Below are 14,843 nucleotides of genomic sequence, written 5' to 3'. Positions count from 1 at the left end.
TTAAGACTAAGTTGGTTAAAAAGAATAGTTGACCCAGAATATTCCAATTATTAAAAACTGGATCACTGTATAATGCAATTCGAGAGTTTTGATTGGCTAAGCCATCATGGGTTTTGAGCCATTATACCATGATCTACAAACACGGTAAGCATATGCGTGATTTTGTGGGACTTTTTATTTTTATTGTAGTCTAGTTTTCTATATTTTGGGGGCCTTTTTAATAATACAACTATTCCACTCGGGCTTGTTGGATATGAGATGATTATAGCCAACGAGGCGCGTAGCGCCTCGTTGGCGATGTATCATCTCATATCCAACGTGCGCTCATGGAATAATTGTTAAATAGCTCGAAGTTCTATATTGAATAATATTCATATTATATTAATTCGGCATACCATATTATTCCTTATTATGTTGCATTATATTGTTGCCGTGGCCGAGATCGCGTTTCTTAATCTTCCTATCGACTTGTCAGAGGCGGTTTTCAATAAACTCTTGAGGTCTGTAGTGTGTTTTTTTCTATCAAAAACTAAACGAAAATTCAGTAAAGAATAGCAGATGTTAAAACGTTTGGCTAAACCTGGGCGGAATCAATAAAAGATTGCTGAAACACCAAGTTCACTTCCAAGTCAGATAACGCAGTTTGTGAGCATTCATTTCTTGTTCTTCATCGATTTGTTCAAATTTTTCTATCGCAGAAATAATTGGGTAAAGGACGTAATTTTCAGTCCAGAATTAATCCCATTAGTTTTCTATTCATGTGTGAAAGTGAGTTGCTTGTAGGTTCGTTTTAGTTATGCTTCGGTGGTAAAGAACGTAATTTTAGTTTATAATCGTGCCAAATCACTGACCAGTGTAAGTATTTCCTAAAAAGATGTCAAATTTTCTAAAATTAATCGTAAGTTTTATATATTGCGAAAGTGAGTGTGGCTTGTGGGCTCGTTTTTAAGCGTTTTTTATTTGGAAAAAGAACATAATTTGTATTTTATAATCGTCGGCAAGTCACTGACCAGTGTGAAAGTTGAGTACTTTCTAAGGATGTCAAATTTTCCAAAATTAACTTTAAGTTTTATATTGTGTGACATTGAGTGGCGTCTAGGTTCGTTTTAAGTGTTAACTAACGTAAACGCCTGAAACAATTAACTCAAGAGTTAAAATATGTGTATACAGAATATGTACCGTCAGGTAAGCATTTAAGAACATCAATTAATTAATTTTGAATCATTTATGGGTAAATTCTTTTGTGAAGTATGCACTCACTTTTGCAAATGGTGCAATTCACGTCGAAGGACTAGCAAGGCCCATGAACTGTGGCTAAAGTGGCAGACGTGACATCCTGAAAAGCTTCAGCGTCTCCTCAAAAAGCGAAACGCCAATATCTGCTCAAAAGTTTCTAACCACCAGTATCATATCAAAACGTAGGATTTTTAGGGTTGTTTAAGTAACACTTTCCTTGAGAGAATTCGATTGAATATAATTGCTCAGGGCCCGGTTGTCCGAAAGCCGATTAACTTAATCCAGGATGAGCGGAAACGTTTGTTTCATGTTTTCAACTTTTTCGTGATAGTTTCTTTAATTTGCTTATTTTTGTTTTTTTAAGATTCACGTCTTCTAATGTAAAGTTTTGCTGAATATCAGCATTGAACAGCATTTGGGAGTACAGGGAAATAAACTCGTTGGTTATTTTTTTTATCTGGGATTAGTGTTAATCGGTATTTGAACAACCGGGCAAAGCAGATGATTACAAAGATCAGTGGGCTGTGCAGATCATTGTTTTTGGATTCATCGACTTCGTTGGAGGGACCATGGTTGCTTCTTGAACCAAGGGCGTCGCAGAAGATATTCTCGCCAGGAAACAAATAGAATTAAAAGTTAATAAGACTCGAAAATGTAATTTTTTAAAGACTGTTTAAAGTTGAAAAGGCTGAGACTCTTGAAAGATTCTTCAAGATTATTCCAAAGTACATGTACAGCTCCATTAAAGCGAATATTAAATTTACCATTGTTTGTACTCACGGAAGGAACACAAAATTTGGATCTGGAGACCAGCGTATTTTTTCATTCTTTTTTCTTGAAGGGGTAAAGAAAAAACTTTAAATTTAAATGAAATTTAGACATGATACATCTTAAATATTACATAACGTAAAGGAATTTCAAAGTTTAAATCTCTGAACAAAGGAGAAGTATGATCAAATCTCTGAACAAAGGAGAAGTATAATCATTATACTGGGAAAAGGTACTGATTCTAATTGCCTTTTTCTGCAATACAATTAAAGTATGTACCAGCTACGTAAGTATTGCCCTACACATGGTAACACCGTATGTAAGGAGAGAGTAAATAAGAGAAATAGAGGATATCACATGGCCTCACGGAGATACGAAATTTCTCTTCATTCGTGTGTTGAAAAATATTCCACTTGTTCCCTGCGCTCATTCGTGAAATATTTTTCAACAAGAAAAGAGAAATTGCGTATCTCCAAGCAGCCACGTAATATTCTATTTATTATATAAACACCAATAAAATACTAAACCACTTCACGAAAGGCATGGAAAGGTGCGTTTTTACATGTAGCCATAGCAACAGTGATTTTTCACTGGTGAAGATAACATGTTTTATTTTTTTCTGAAGCATCTCAGCTGGCCGGGAAACCATTTTGACTACGTCGCGACGAAATGTTGGATTTTACCTCTTAAAATGCAATTTCTCTCATACTAAAGTTCACTTGGTATTTCATTGGTGTTTATATATAAATGAAAATGCATCTTTTAAAATGGCAAGAAAAAAGTAATGACGCAACTTAGCTGGGATCCCAATGCCCCTACCGATTGTGTCGCTTGTAGCTGATGAATGTGTATGCTGAGCATTGTTTTCGAGTATTCATTTCTAATTCACCATCGATTTGTTCAACTTTTTCTGTCGCATATATAATTGGGTAAAGAACGCTATTTGCAGTTTGTAATCCTGCCAACTCACTGACCAGTATGAAAGTTGAGCACTTTCTAAAAAGATGTCGAATTTTCCAAAATTAATCCTAAGTTAGTTTTATACTGTGCGCAAGCGGGTGGCTTGCATGTGTGTTCGTTTTAAGTAATATTAATGTTTGGGTAAAGAACGTAAATATTTGCAGTTTATAATCGTCGGCAAGTCATTGACCGTTGAGAAAGTTGAGTACTTTTTAAGTACTTTCTAAATTTGCAAATTCAGCTTTTAGAATCCCTGCACGGTGGTCGATTTAAATTATCAACTCCGTTGATAAAACCAAATTTTTGTGTACTACTTCCCCACCGACGCAGCACCACAGTTTCTTTAGAAACTACCCCCTTTATTCATTTGTTGTTTAACCGCTGCGACCACTAACCTTGTGTTCTAGTCTACTATAAAAACCACACACAACCCAGAATTCCTCGATTGCCTCTGACGAAGGGCTAACGCTCGAAACGTCAGCTTTTAGAATCCCTGTACGGTGGTCAATTTACATTATCAACTCCGTTGATAAAACCAAAGTTTTGAGTACTTTCTAAAACGATGTCGATTTTTCCAAAATTAATCCTAACTATTGTATTGTGTCATTGCTTGTAGGTTTGTTTTAAGTTATGCTTGGGTAAAGAACGTAATTTGCAGTTTATAATCGTGCCAAATCACTGACCAGTGTGAAAGTTGAGTACTTTCTAAAAAAGATGTCCAATTTTCCAAAATTAATCTTAAGTTTTATATTATGTGAAAGTGACTCAGAGTTGCTTGTAGGTTCGTTTTAAGTGTTAACTAACGTAAGCGCCTGAAAAAATTGAACTCGAGAGTTCAAATATCCGTATACAGAATATGTACCGTCATGTAAGCATCTAAAAATATCGCTTCGTTTAAAGCACGAGAAGCATTTTTTCGTTTTCCGTAACCCTGCGCTCTCTTCAAGTTGTTGCCTTGAATTTGCAAATTCACGATCTCGCAAAATACTGTAGTTTCTGCCACAGTTTTTTTGAATGACGGTACAACGAGCACTGCATGACAGCCACACTTTCTGGTTGTATTGTGACCGTCCTTTTTTTCTAATTTCAGCAAAAAAAACAGCAAATAACTGAATGTCGCTCATGACGAGAGATATCTTCGAACTTTCTAGTTTCGTTACGCTGTACTTGCACTCTGAAAACATTCAGCCAAGTTTTTGTACTCTTGGAGCTGTTTTAGTTTTGGTTTTTGCCTCTCTGGTTGGCAAGCTCCAATTTGCGGTGATGTCGCTGAAAAAGTCCTGAGAAATGGAAAAATTTGGCAAATTCCGCCATTGACAACTACTACAAACAGGGGCAACAGCGCTGACGCTATGCCTTGTGCTGATTGGCTTAAACAAACTGTCCTATATTTTCTAAATTGGATAGTTTGCCTATTTTAAAAGGAAAAGCTTATCTGAAACGATCCAAATTAATCCTTCATTGGACAGGTAAAGAATTATTTGCTATGCTGACAATTGCGGATTAACTACCAGCTATATAATTAGGTGGGGAAAAAATCACCGTGCACACTTGTATCAAGGAAATGATGGCAGATTTTTTCGCAAAATAAACAAAAATTTGCCGAGTACATGCAGGCCCTTAGTATGGTGGTGGTCCTGTTTCTTGGAATGTAACTCTTAATCGAATTATTGTTTGATCCCGACTCTTCTTATTTATCTCCATTTTTGCTGTTTTGTTTCACGTTTAATTTTCGTTCAATTTCATATGCTCGAAAGGGTCCTTATTGAAACCTTCACAACTGGCACTTTGATTAATAATGCGCCGGCCGAGAAATTTATAGTGTAGACCGTAGTTGGAAGTTAGTCCCAATTTAACCACTCACAAAATGAAAAACATTGAAGAGAATAAAAATCAAATTAATTTTTCATTTAAAGTTCCTACTGATAGCGAAGATAGATGATGACTTTGTTTATTTTAAGATTTTAGAAACTCATTATTTTATTCATTTATCTACTTTTTGAAATTTTCCGCAGACTCAGTGACTTTATATTTCTAATATTGCAAACAGAGCGGTTTTCAATTGAGTGTCGAAAGTAATTAGCGAATTGCTTTGGTTTATGATTACTTCACTCAGTGATTGGCTCAAAGTTCTCGCGCCACTTTTTCAACCAATCAGAAGTGAAACCAAAACCAAGCGTGGCTCACGCGTGCACATTTTCCCGCGCTTTGTGTCGGCTACGAGAAATTACTTCGAGTTTTGATTGGTTTACCGGATTGTCTCCATCCCTTTTGATTGGCGAAAAAAATTACTTTGGTTTTCGTTTTGAAACTCGCTCTAATTTACGACAGAAACCAGCAGTTTCACATCAGTCTATGGCTGCCTCAATATTTATCCTGCTTTCTCAAATAAAAGTGGCATATTTTTCTGTTTTTGATCTTATTTAAATAGTTTTTGTCGTAACTTATCTTGGTTATTTTTCATACAAAGCTTTAAAAGTATTGAACTTGCATAACCAACGAAATAATAATAGTTAATAAAACGAAAACTTGCCACAAAGTTCTGCATTTCCCTTTTTGCACGAGCATTTAGTAAGGTCTGTTTCAGGTTGACTAGTACTTGTAAGGAGAGTGAAATGCTAAACTTTTACAAATATATATTGATAGTTATTGATTAAGTCTGCCGTTTCTGGGCCTCGTAAATTTCTTTTCTATACCTTTTTTTTTAATGTACATTTAAAAATATCTCGAATGGCTGATATTAACATAGAAATCTATTTAAACACCCACATCTATCTAATTCATCGTCAGTTTTACGGACTTGACCGAACGCAGAGATTACAATATTGATGAACACTTAAACCCTTCTTGTTTAATGACGTTCACTAGTAAAACAATTTAAAACACCAACGAATACTCAAGCACTGGGTCCTCAGTGATGAGTATTTTGGGAGTTCGCTCAATATAAGCAAGAAACAAACTGGATAAAAGGGAGTTTCCATTCGGTAAGGCTAGGTAAGAGATTCCCCTTGGCGATTTAGCTTTTCAAGATGGTGAGAGTAACTTGTGTCATCGTTTTGTTCCTGGCTACGTTTCCTCTTTTGACGATAAGTGCAGAAAGCGAGAAGATTTCTCCCCTAGAAGAATTAACAATGGAAAACGATGAACAAGCCTACGACGACGAGCTTTCTTTTGACCGGTTAACAGAAGAACTTAAAGACGGTAAAGGATGAAATAATTTCTGATTTACTTGCTCTTTGCAAACAGGAGTCCGTTTCTCGAAAAGCCCCGAAAAAGTTTGAAGCCCAAAACTGCCATCCACTTGTTTTGGAAAGCTGGTCTTTTAACCATAGGTTTTAGATAGCAAAAAGCACAACGATTGCGGAGATTCAAGACTTAAAACCTCTCCGTTCTTGAGATAAAGAGAGAATTGTGACATTCGAATAAGGCCTGGAAACTTTCAGGATTTGCGAGAAACGGACACCATCATACTTAATTACCTTGTTGTTCCCGAGCATGATCGCCGAGGTCGCCATGGCTAAGGTTAGGGTTAGGGTTACCCAGTCTATCAGTTACTGATAGCTGCATTACTAACTTTTAATTTGTGGGTTTTCTCCGCTTATGCCTCCGTGACCATTCTGATATGAAATAGAAAACTGAAAGATAAAATTAGGCTAACTGAACTGCGATCTACAAGCTCGTCCAATTTAAGCTCTGACCTAAACAGGACACTAAAGCCGACACTGCCTCTACGAGCTACTTTTAAGGGCGTCGTCGAACGAAATTTTAAAATTACAAGTCGTGATTATTCAAGACATTCGCGGTATAACCGAGCTATTTGTCCATATTTAAGTTTTCGCCTAGGGTAGGTTGTATCAAAGAAGATAAGAGCAGTTCTTGAAATTACAATATGTCAGGTTCTTTCCAACATTATATTTTTGCATTCCGAAATCATGATCTCACCTTTACCTTGGAAAGCCTTCATGAATCTGTTATACGTTCCCCATCAACTCTCATCAGCATTCATTTAGGGGTTCACTTTACGTTGTAATTTTGTTTCTGACAGTGTTCGAGGAATCGATATCTACCTGAGTAAAGTCGCTGAAATAAAATAACCATTAAGCAACAAATTTTAACTTTTAAATTGCAATCTCTAAACCCCAGACAAAACCAGCTCTAACATTAACATTCCATCAGTAACATATTTCAAGCAAGTCTCAATTTTTATTTTGCTCAGAATCCATAGAAGACGACGAAAATTTGCTTGAAGGAAAGGAAGACGCTGCGGAGATGGACAGCAATGATAACGATGAAGGTAACAGATATCCCTTAATAATTTTTTCGTAATAATAATAATAATTAACATATATTGGGCGAGGTTGAGCAAAGTATTAATCTGCGAGACAATGACAAATCACCATATTTAGCGATAAGCGAGTTCAATAATTGTTTTATCATTCGATGACTGAGTTTGTTTTTCACAACTCCCAGCAATTAAATCACTTTTTGAAAGCTCAGGAAAGCGAACGCCATTTTTACACAAGTGCGCAGGCTTGAATTACGCATGAGCAGAATATTATTTGCAGCTTGAATTACGCATGAGCAGAATATTATTTGCAGCAAAACACTTATTTGTAGGCAGTTATTTGCAGGTCACGTGCTGGGCTCTCGGCCAATAAAAAGAAAGGAAAAGTACATCGAATGATAATGAACTTTATTTAATTGTCGAGTGTGTTTAGTGCTGAGGCTCTAATTGGGGACACCGCTGTACAAAAATCAAATTAAATCAAATCATAGGTTGATTTTTTGAGGGAGGAGAGGGACAAGCCGGAATAACTGGAGAAAAACCTCTTGCAGCAGAGTAGAGAACCAACAAAGTCATCCCACATGTGACACTGCGTCTGGGCCGATGAACTGAACCCAGGTGAATGTTGGGAGAAGAGTGCATTCACTACTGCGCCATCCATGCTCCCTTATCTCAGGTTGACTTTTAAGTCATTACTTGCGATGAAAGAAATATATTATGTCAGTGCTAGTCACTCTTCAGATGCGGCAAAAATAGTTCTTCGTTTGATAATTAACTAAATGTCCTGCTATTGTCAAGAGAGAGTTTGAAGTTACTAATCCCGAAATCATTTTTGCGCTCAGCTTTCAGCGAAGACCCGGAAAATGACATTGTCCCGGATGGAGAGGAAGGTGAAGAAAGCGAGGATATGGATGAAGAAGACACCTATGAAAACGAAGGTATAACTCTTTTGATACATTTTGGGGTAAAGGCCGGGGAGGAGCGTACTCAACAGATGCTTGGGTAGGGAGGTACCATCCGGCCGCGCAAACCCTGACCCTGTTTAAGACACAATTCTCCGATTTCCCTATCACGTTTAAACAGAAATCAGAGTTTTCAGACCTTTAGGATGAAATACTGATACATTACTGTAGTTTCTTACTGTATATCAGGTTTATGGTACACAGTCACCTGAAACTCTATCACAAATAAACAGCGACAACGTTTTGTAGTAACCACGAAGCTGTAACTATCAAAGTCAAGGAAAGCCCACCAATAACTGGTGGTTTGTGGCCAGACATTGAGCTTATCCTGTTTAAGCCATTAGGTCAAAGTATCTGGCTTAAAAGGAAGCCGTTATGACAAAAAATCTTAATATCCTTGTATCAACAAATCAGATAAATTATGTCTTTCATATATGCATGGCTCCCTGATATCTGGACCCTGCGAGCAGAGCCTCTCTAAAGCTCACCAGAGTGTGAACAAGAGAGGCTCTGCAGAAATCTTGTCAAGTCTTTTAAGTTAAGTCACCACAGCCCAAGTTTCTGGGCTAGTCACTCCAGACAAGCCGGTTTAGGCAGCCTGCGCATCATATTTTTGGCAAAGCGATGGTCAAAATCGAGCCTTCAGTGCGAAAATCAATAGGGCGTCTCGGAGTGCGATCGAGGCTTGGCCTGGGTTTGACATTGTCTCCAAGCAACGACTTGCGCATACTCACTAAAGACCTTACACGATTTCAGCAGAGTCCTTTCTTTCTCATCGAGTTAAGAAACGCTCCACTGGCAAGGTGCATATCTGCATCCTCTACTGCAGAATCACCATAAGCTCACAAAAGGGACCAGCCCCTTGCGTTATAGCTCAATTGGTATGCCACTGTACCGGCATCACTGAGGTCATGGCTTCAAATCCCGTTCGAGCCTTAATTTTTCAGGATTTCCTGCCATTTATAATTGCGATGATCAAAACTCTTAAGATATCGATGGTTCGAAAGGGAGAACCAATCCTCGCACTTATCAGGACATCAAGTGAAGCTATGATCCTCGCAGTTATTAACGCTTTCTGCTTTACTGATATTCAATTTAGAGGATGAAGATGACATCTCGGACGAAGTAAAAAATTCTACTCTTTACATAGTAGTAATTTAGATATTATGTAAACATTTATAGCAAAATACTACTTCCGATAAAGTGACATTTACATTGCTAAGTATCTTTTCTCCATTAGAGATTATTAGTTTCTAATCAGAGTGCTTGCTATAACAGTAGTCGAACGTATGACTTAGCTGCTATACCACTGAACGTGTGGGAGACACAGGGCCGTAGCCAGTATGAGGCAAACCGAGGTACTTTCCTCAGTCCTTTTTTCGTGATTTTTTAAAATAAAGCGTGGCTTTAAAACGTACTCATCATAAACGCCTAAAATACCTAGGGAGAGAATTTGACTATGGACATTGCCTCGGTCACAATTTTTTTTCTGGCTACGGCCCTGAGACATATGGAAGTTTTAAGACCATTAAAGTTAGGGATAACATACTAATTATACCCTTTTCAGTTTGAGTTCTTTCAACAAGATGATTATTTTATTCAGAGACCAGTGAAGATCAGGAAGATTATGCAGAATTGACTGAAACGATTGAAGACAGTGCTAACCAAGGGAACAACACTTTGTTGACAGACAAAGGTAATAATTCATAAATGCCAATATCGTTGACTCCATTTCGGCTAGATTCTAGAAAACTCCGGGGGACGGCGGAGCGTAGTTTTTATTTGGGGGTGGGCTAACAAGCAAGCGCCAGAGACGCTAACTTGTAGTGGGGTTCTGAGGGAATTCTTCGCCGGAAGTTTTGAAATAATTGAAGCTCGGAAATGCTACGTTCAGCATTCTCGACGAGATATCCAAAAAATTAAACGTGGCTCAAGCCCCCCCCCCCCCCCCCCCCCAACAACGTCTCTGCCCCCCGGAGACCGCAGTCACTTTACGATAAGAATTTTCTCAATGATTTGAACAGCTTGGACATTGACATTTTCGTAAAACTACCCAAACCCTAGTGTAAATTATTAAAAACTTCGAAATTGAGAACAACCTCTACAGAATATCTATTGCTCCTTTTTTTAAGCCACGCGTGCATTGAAATTTAAGAAAAGGCAATAACAACGCCAAAAAGCAGCAAAAAGCAGTGATATCATTGATTAAAAGCAGAAAAATGATCGTGCTCCACGTGTGGAATGCATTTCTGGAAAAATTGTGAAATGCTTAAGGTAGCTCAAACGTATATTTTAAAGTGACGTTTTCGTCACCGTAGCCGTCGTAGTTGCTTATACTTCCTTACTATGTGACTTTACTACGTGACCGCAGTGGTATTCTTTTTAAGTTCTGCAACTTGGCCTATGGCAATGAAACAGTATTCTAGAATTACTGACACATAAGTAATACCCATCACTTTAAAGAGCTTTCTTGTGCTTTCAATGACCGCACGCTTCTCACATCAGTCTCGGTTTTTTTCTTTTTTTTTTTTTTCATGAAAGCCCGACTGTAATCGGCAAGTGATACCTATATATAATGATTACCCAGCCTGACTGCCTTCTTTTTAACCCGTAGGTGGAAATACCACTCTCGCTTCAGCGGCCCTTGGGATATGTGGAAGCGGTCCATACGATCCCATCAATCAACGCTGCTGCGATGGAAGGATTCCTTACAGTCATTCATTATACGTTTGCTGTTATGGTCGCATTGTGTTAAAGACACTTGCACCTACCCAATGTTTGCAAACATTTAGATGCGGAAGTTCCTTTTACAGTCCTCGTTTTCAGAAGTGCTGTTTTGGTCAGGTAGTGCCCATTCACTATCGATGCCGACGACGTCGGTGTAATGGGGTTCCGTATGTGTTACACACCCAACAATGCTGTCACGGTCGAGTTATTCCCAGGGGCATACCCTGCACTCCATTTCCCATAAATTTCCGGTGTGGTGGCCTTCAATATAATTCTCGGGTTTACAAATGCTGTTACGGTCAAATTTTACGCATCAAAGATAGATGCACCAAGAAGCCCTGCGGACTCTCGTTCTACGTTCCGCGCACCCAAAGATGCTGTCACAATCGTGTATCTCCCAGAAAAGTGCCATGCCCACGAATTCCCCAGTTCCAGTGTGGTGGCCTCTTTTTTGACCCACGGAAACGTCGATGTTGCTTCGGCCAGATAATTCGTCGTCGTGCCCGTTGTACCAGTCTTCCTTGCGGAAATTCTTTCTATGTTCCACGCACTCAACGATGCTGTAACAACCGAGCCATTCCAAGGACTGTGCCATGCTTCAGAAACTCAGCCTCCGTCATATGTGGTGGTTTACAATACAACCGTCGGATACATAAGTGTTGCTTCAATCAGATAATTTCCATCCACCTCCCCTGTACCAAGCTGTATTGTGGACAGGCCTTGTATGTTCCTCACACCCAACAGTGCTGCCAAAATACAATAGCTCCTCGGAATGTTCCTTGCCCAGTTTTTCCGACGCAGTTCCAGTGTGGCGGCCTTCCCTACAGTCCTCAAAGTCACAGATGTTGCTACGGTCAAATCATTTCTCCCAATGTACCCTGTACAAAATTACCCTGTGGATTAAGATTTTACGTTCCACAGACTCAACAGTGCTGCCAAAATCAGGTGGTTCCAACGATCGTCCCATGTTTTACAAACCCACATTCTACTTTCTGCGCTGGTCAACCCTGTAATCCACAGGTTCACAAGTGTTGCTTCAATAAGCTAATTCCTGTCCAAGCCAGTTGCACTCTATTACCCTGTGGTCTGGCCTCTTACGTTCCTTTTGCTGAACAATGCTGTCACAATCAAGTCATTCCTAAAACTACGCCATGCAGTACTTTTCCGGGTCAGCACCAATGTGGTCGTTTCCAATACAACCCAAGTACACACAAATGTTGCAGCAATCGACTGATTGTTCAACAAGCATCCCCCTGTCCGCCTCAGCATTGTGGTTCCAATGTTGTTGTAGATCACTCAAAACAGCAGTGTTGCTTTGGCGTCGCACTGGCTCCATTGAATTCAAGGTGTCAGAGATGTGGTTCCTCATTTTTCGTTCCTTTTGGTTACCAATGTTGTAATGATCAAATTGTTTCTTCACATGTTCGATGTGCATTTTAATCGATTTCTGTCGCATTTTTCTTTAGTACGTAGGCGTAAATGCCCACATAAAACATAGGGAAGGTATGGTACCACATTCACTGCAAACGTCGCACCCACTGTTTAACAGATCAGGCGTGCTTTCCTCGAAAAAACCCGAAACTACTAGTGTCCATTTTCAACGCATATTCATAAAATCTTGCTAAGACTTTGCCTTCTGTTATAGTAAGTAGATTTCAAACGACTTGTCTTTTTTAGAATGAACTGTTGCTGTACTCTTTTCATTTCGGGCCTTTCGTCTACAAAACGCGCCCAGAAACGGCTCGTGCAGTCATACTGTGTCAAAGAAAGCAACTAACGGAAGTGAAATTAAGATTTAATTTGCTACGCTTTCCTCTCAATGCAACTGACACGAAACCAGCATTGCTGGATGGCAAGATGCTACGCAATTTCGAGCCATCGCTGGAGAAAAGTGCGCCTGGACGTTTGCTGCGAATGTGATCCTTGACTTTTGGTCTCTTTTGTGCTTGACAAAGCTTAGTATTTAATAGACTAATTAGGCCAATACTAGGTCACTAAATTTTTTTGGCAATTTCTTTTTGCTTTTAGACTTTCCTTTAGTGTTCATTTTCGTGGCGACATTGATTAATTTATCTCTGCTATATCAGTTTTAACAGAAGTTCACGACCTTGAAGAGCGTAACTTGCAACTCTTTTCCTTGGAACAAAGCTGGGGATTTTATGACACCAATTTTATGCCCAAATATTAACAAAAATAAGATCGAAGCTGTACGCGCGGGAAAATGCACGAACATCCAAATAAGAATATTTTTTAACTAAAAAAAAAACTCCAGCTCTGGACCAGAGTTAAACGCTACAAGGTCATGCATGAGATTCTGGTTTTAATTTAGACTGAAAATAAAAACTGCACCGTCTTATTTTCACTGTCAGATTTTCAGTGCCTTACTCGTAGTTGCACTGGTATGCGCAAGATGACTTCGTATAGAAAGGCAGCTGAACGTCTTAGTGATAGCATTGGGAGCTTACCATGACCTACACTCCCTCTAGAACTTGCACAACAAATCGCAGCCTCAAATCCCTACTCGATGACAGGAGATTGGAAGCCAACTAATATATTGATTATGCAAATTGTTGTAAAAATGAAGTGCACCTCATGTATGAACATAACTCGATCATATCTGTGCTTTGTCCTTTGTAAGTAATGAGTGAATGTATAATAAAGAACAATGTGCAATAGAATGGTCCTGCCTTTCTATGGTGTATGATTGTGGCACAGTACCGCAGTGTTCATGATTTGCGGAATCATGGTCTTCAACATCACAAGGTACACCACTTTCTGAATAAGTCCACAATCTCAAAGTTAACAAACCTCTATCACAACTGGTGACAGACAATGATTGCAGGCCTTTGTTTTCGCTCGACGAGCACAATTCGCTGGGTTACCTCACCCCATTTCATCAGGCCCAAAAAGGCGTGGCTAAGATGCAGGATTTAGGCGGATTATTTTCTTTCCTTTGGCAGATATTTAAAAATGAGTACATTTCTATAAAGTGAAAAAGTAAATAATTATGAAGATTTCACCAAGGCTGATCCACTTACCGAGGCAATTATGGTGAATCAGTTAATGCCTACAAAGCGCTACAACATTAACTGAGAATACTCAAAAACAATAAACAAACTGCGGTGATAAACATATTATCATGCATTTTAGCTTGACGTTCCGTATGATACCATTACAACATCCATCTCCAGAAGTGACGGTTGAACAAATTTTTAAAAATTATAAATGTGTAGAGCTTTGAGGGAGACTAGTAACTAGATTAAGAACAATCCTCTTGACTAAATAAATACTAATAAATGTAATATAAGCAGTGAAAATTGGCTTGGTTAATATGTTAATGAAGCTAAGGTGTCTCACTGCCAACTTTTTCTTTTAAGGACGGTGTCTACTAATTTAAAGGTATTTTTGCGCGGTTTACTGAATATGTGGGAAAAGCAGATCTTAACAAGTGTTATTGAAATCCAAAAAGAAAATTGGTGGTAACCACGCATTTTTCGAAGATAATTAATCAACAATATTTGTAAAGAGCTTTAAATTAGAAAGCAATGTATGGCGTCCTTTTCCAAATTGAAGCTTAATTATCTCTGAAAAATGCATGGTTACCCCCAATTTTCTTTTTGGATACCAAGGGCACTTGCTAAGTTCTGCTTTCTCCGAATAGTTTTGAACCGCGCAAAAATATCCCTGTATTAATGAGCACCGCCGATAGGAAATCCGAGTATCTCGAGATGCGCAGAACATATGCGCAATAAAAATAGTAGGCACCGTCCTTAACACCCCGTTTAACGTTGGTTTAGGTTCGCGCATTAGCAAGGTTTCTTTTATTTTACAGTGTAAATCAGATTGTCCATTTGCCCAGACTTCAAGAGGGTCCCACATAATGTTGTGACCGGTTTTGATTTTGT

The 14,843-nt window shown here is 38.7% G+C and overlaps 1 protein-coding gene across 1 annotated transcript; it reads left to right on the top strand.

Annotated features, from left to right (window-relative positions):
• The first annotated feature begins 5,987 nt into the window (after nucleotides 1-5,987).
• On the top strand, nucleotides 5,988-13,593 carry LOC137974629 (uncharacterized). Its single transcript, XM_068821545.1, has 5 exons — nucleotides 5,988-6,165; nucleotides 7,181-7,258; nucleotides 8,092-8,187; nucleotides 9,815-9,907; nucleotides 10,826-13,593. The coding sequence occupies exons 1-5, from the start codon at nucleotides 5,994-5,996 to the stop codon at nucleotides 12,376-12,378; spliced, it is 1,992 nt and encodes a 663-aa protein (XP_068677646.1). The 5' UTR covers nucleotides 5,988-5,993; the 3' UTR covers nucleotides 12,379-13,593.
• The last annotated feature ends 1,250 nt before the right edge of the window (nucleotides 13,594-14,843 follow it).

Source organism: Montipora foliosa, chromosome 11 (genome assembly GCF_036669935.1).
Source record: "Montipora foliosa isolate CH-2021 chromosome 11, ASM3666993v2, whole genome shotgun sequence".
NCBI lineage: Eukaryota > Metazoa > Cnidaria > Anthozoa > Scleractinia > Acroporidae > Montipora > Montipora foliosa.
This window is presented reverse-complemented; position numbering and strand designations above follow the sequence as displayed.

What these genes read in the sequence shown, in the direction of transcription:
- LOC137974629 (XM_068821545.1), top strand. Translation starts at nt 5,994, where the DNA reads ATGGTGAGAGTAACTTGTGTCATCGTTTTGTTCCTGGCTACGTTTCCT. An exon ending in CAGCAATGATAACGATGAAG is followed by an intron (nt 7,259 to 8,091) that starts GTAACAGATATC and finishes TTTTGCGCTCAG; the next exon opens with CTTTCAGCGAAGACCCGGAA. An exon ending in AGACACCTATGAAAACGAAG is followed by an intron (nt 8,188 to 9,814) that starts GTATAACTCTTT and finishes TATTTTATTCAG; the next exon opens with AGACCAGTGAAGATCAGGAA.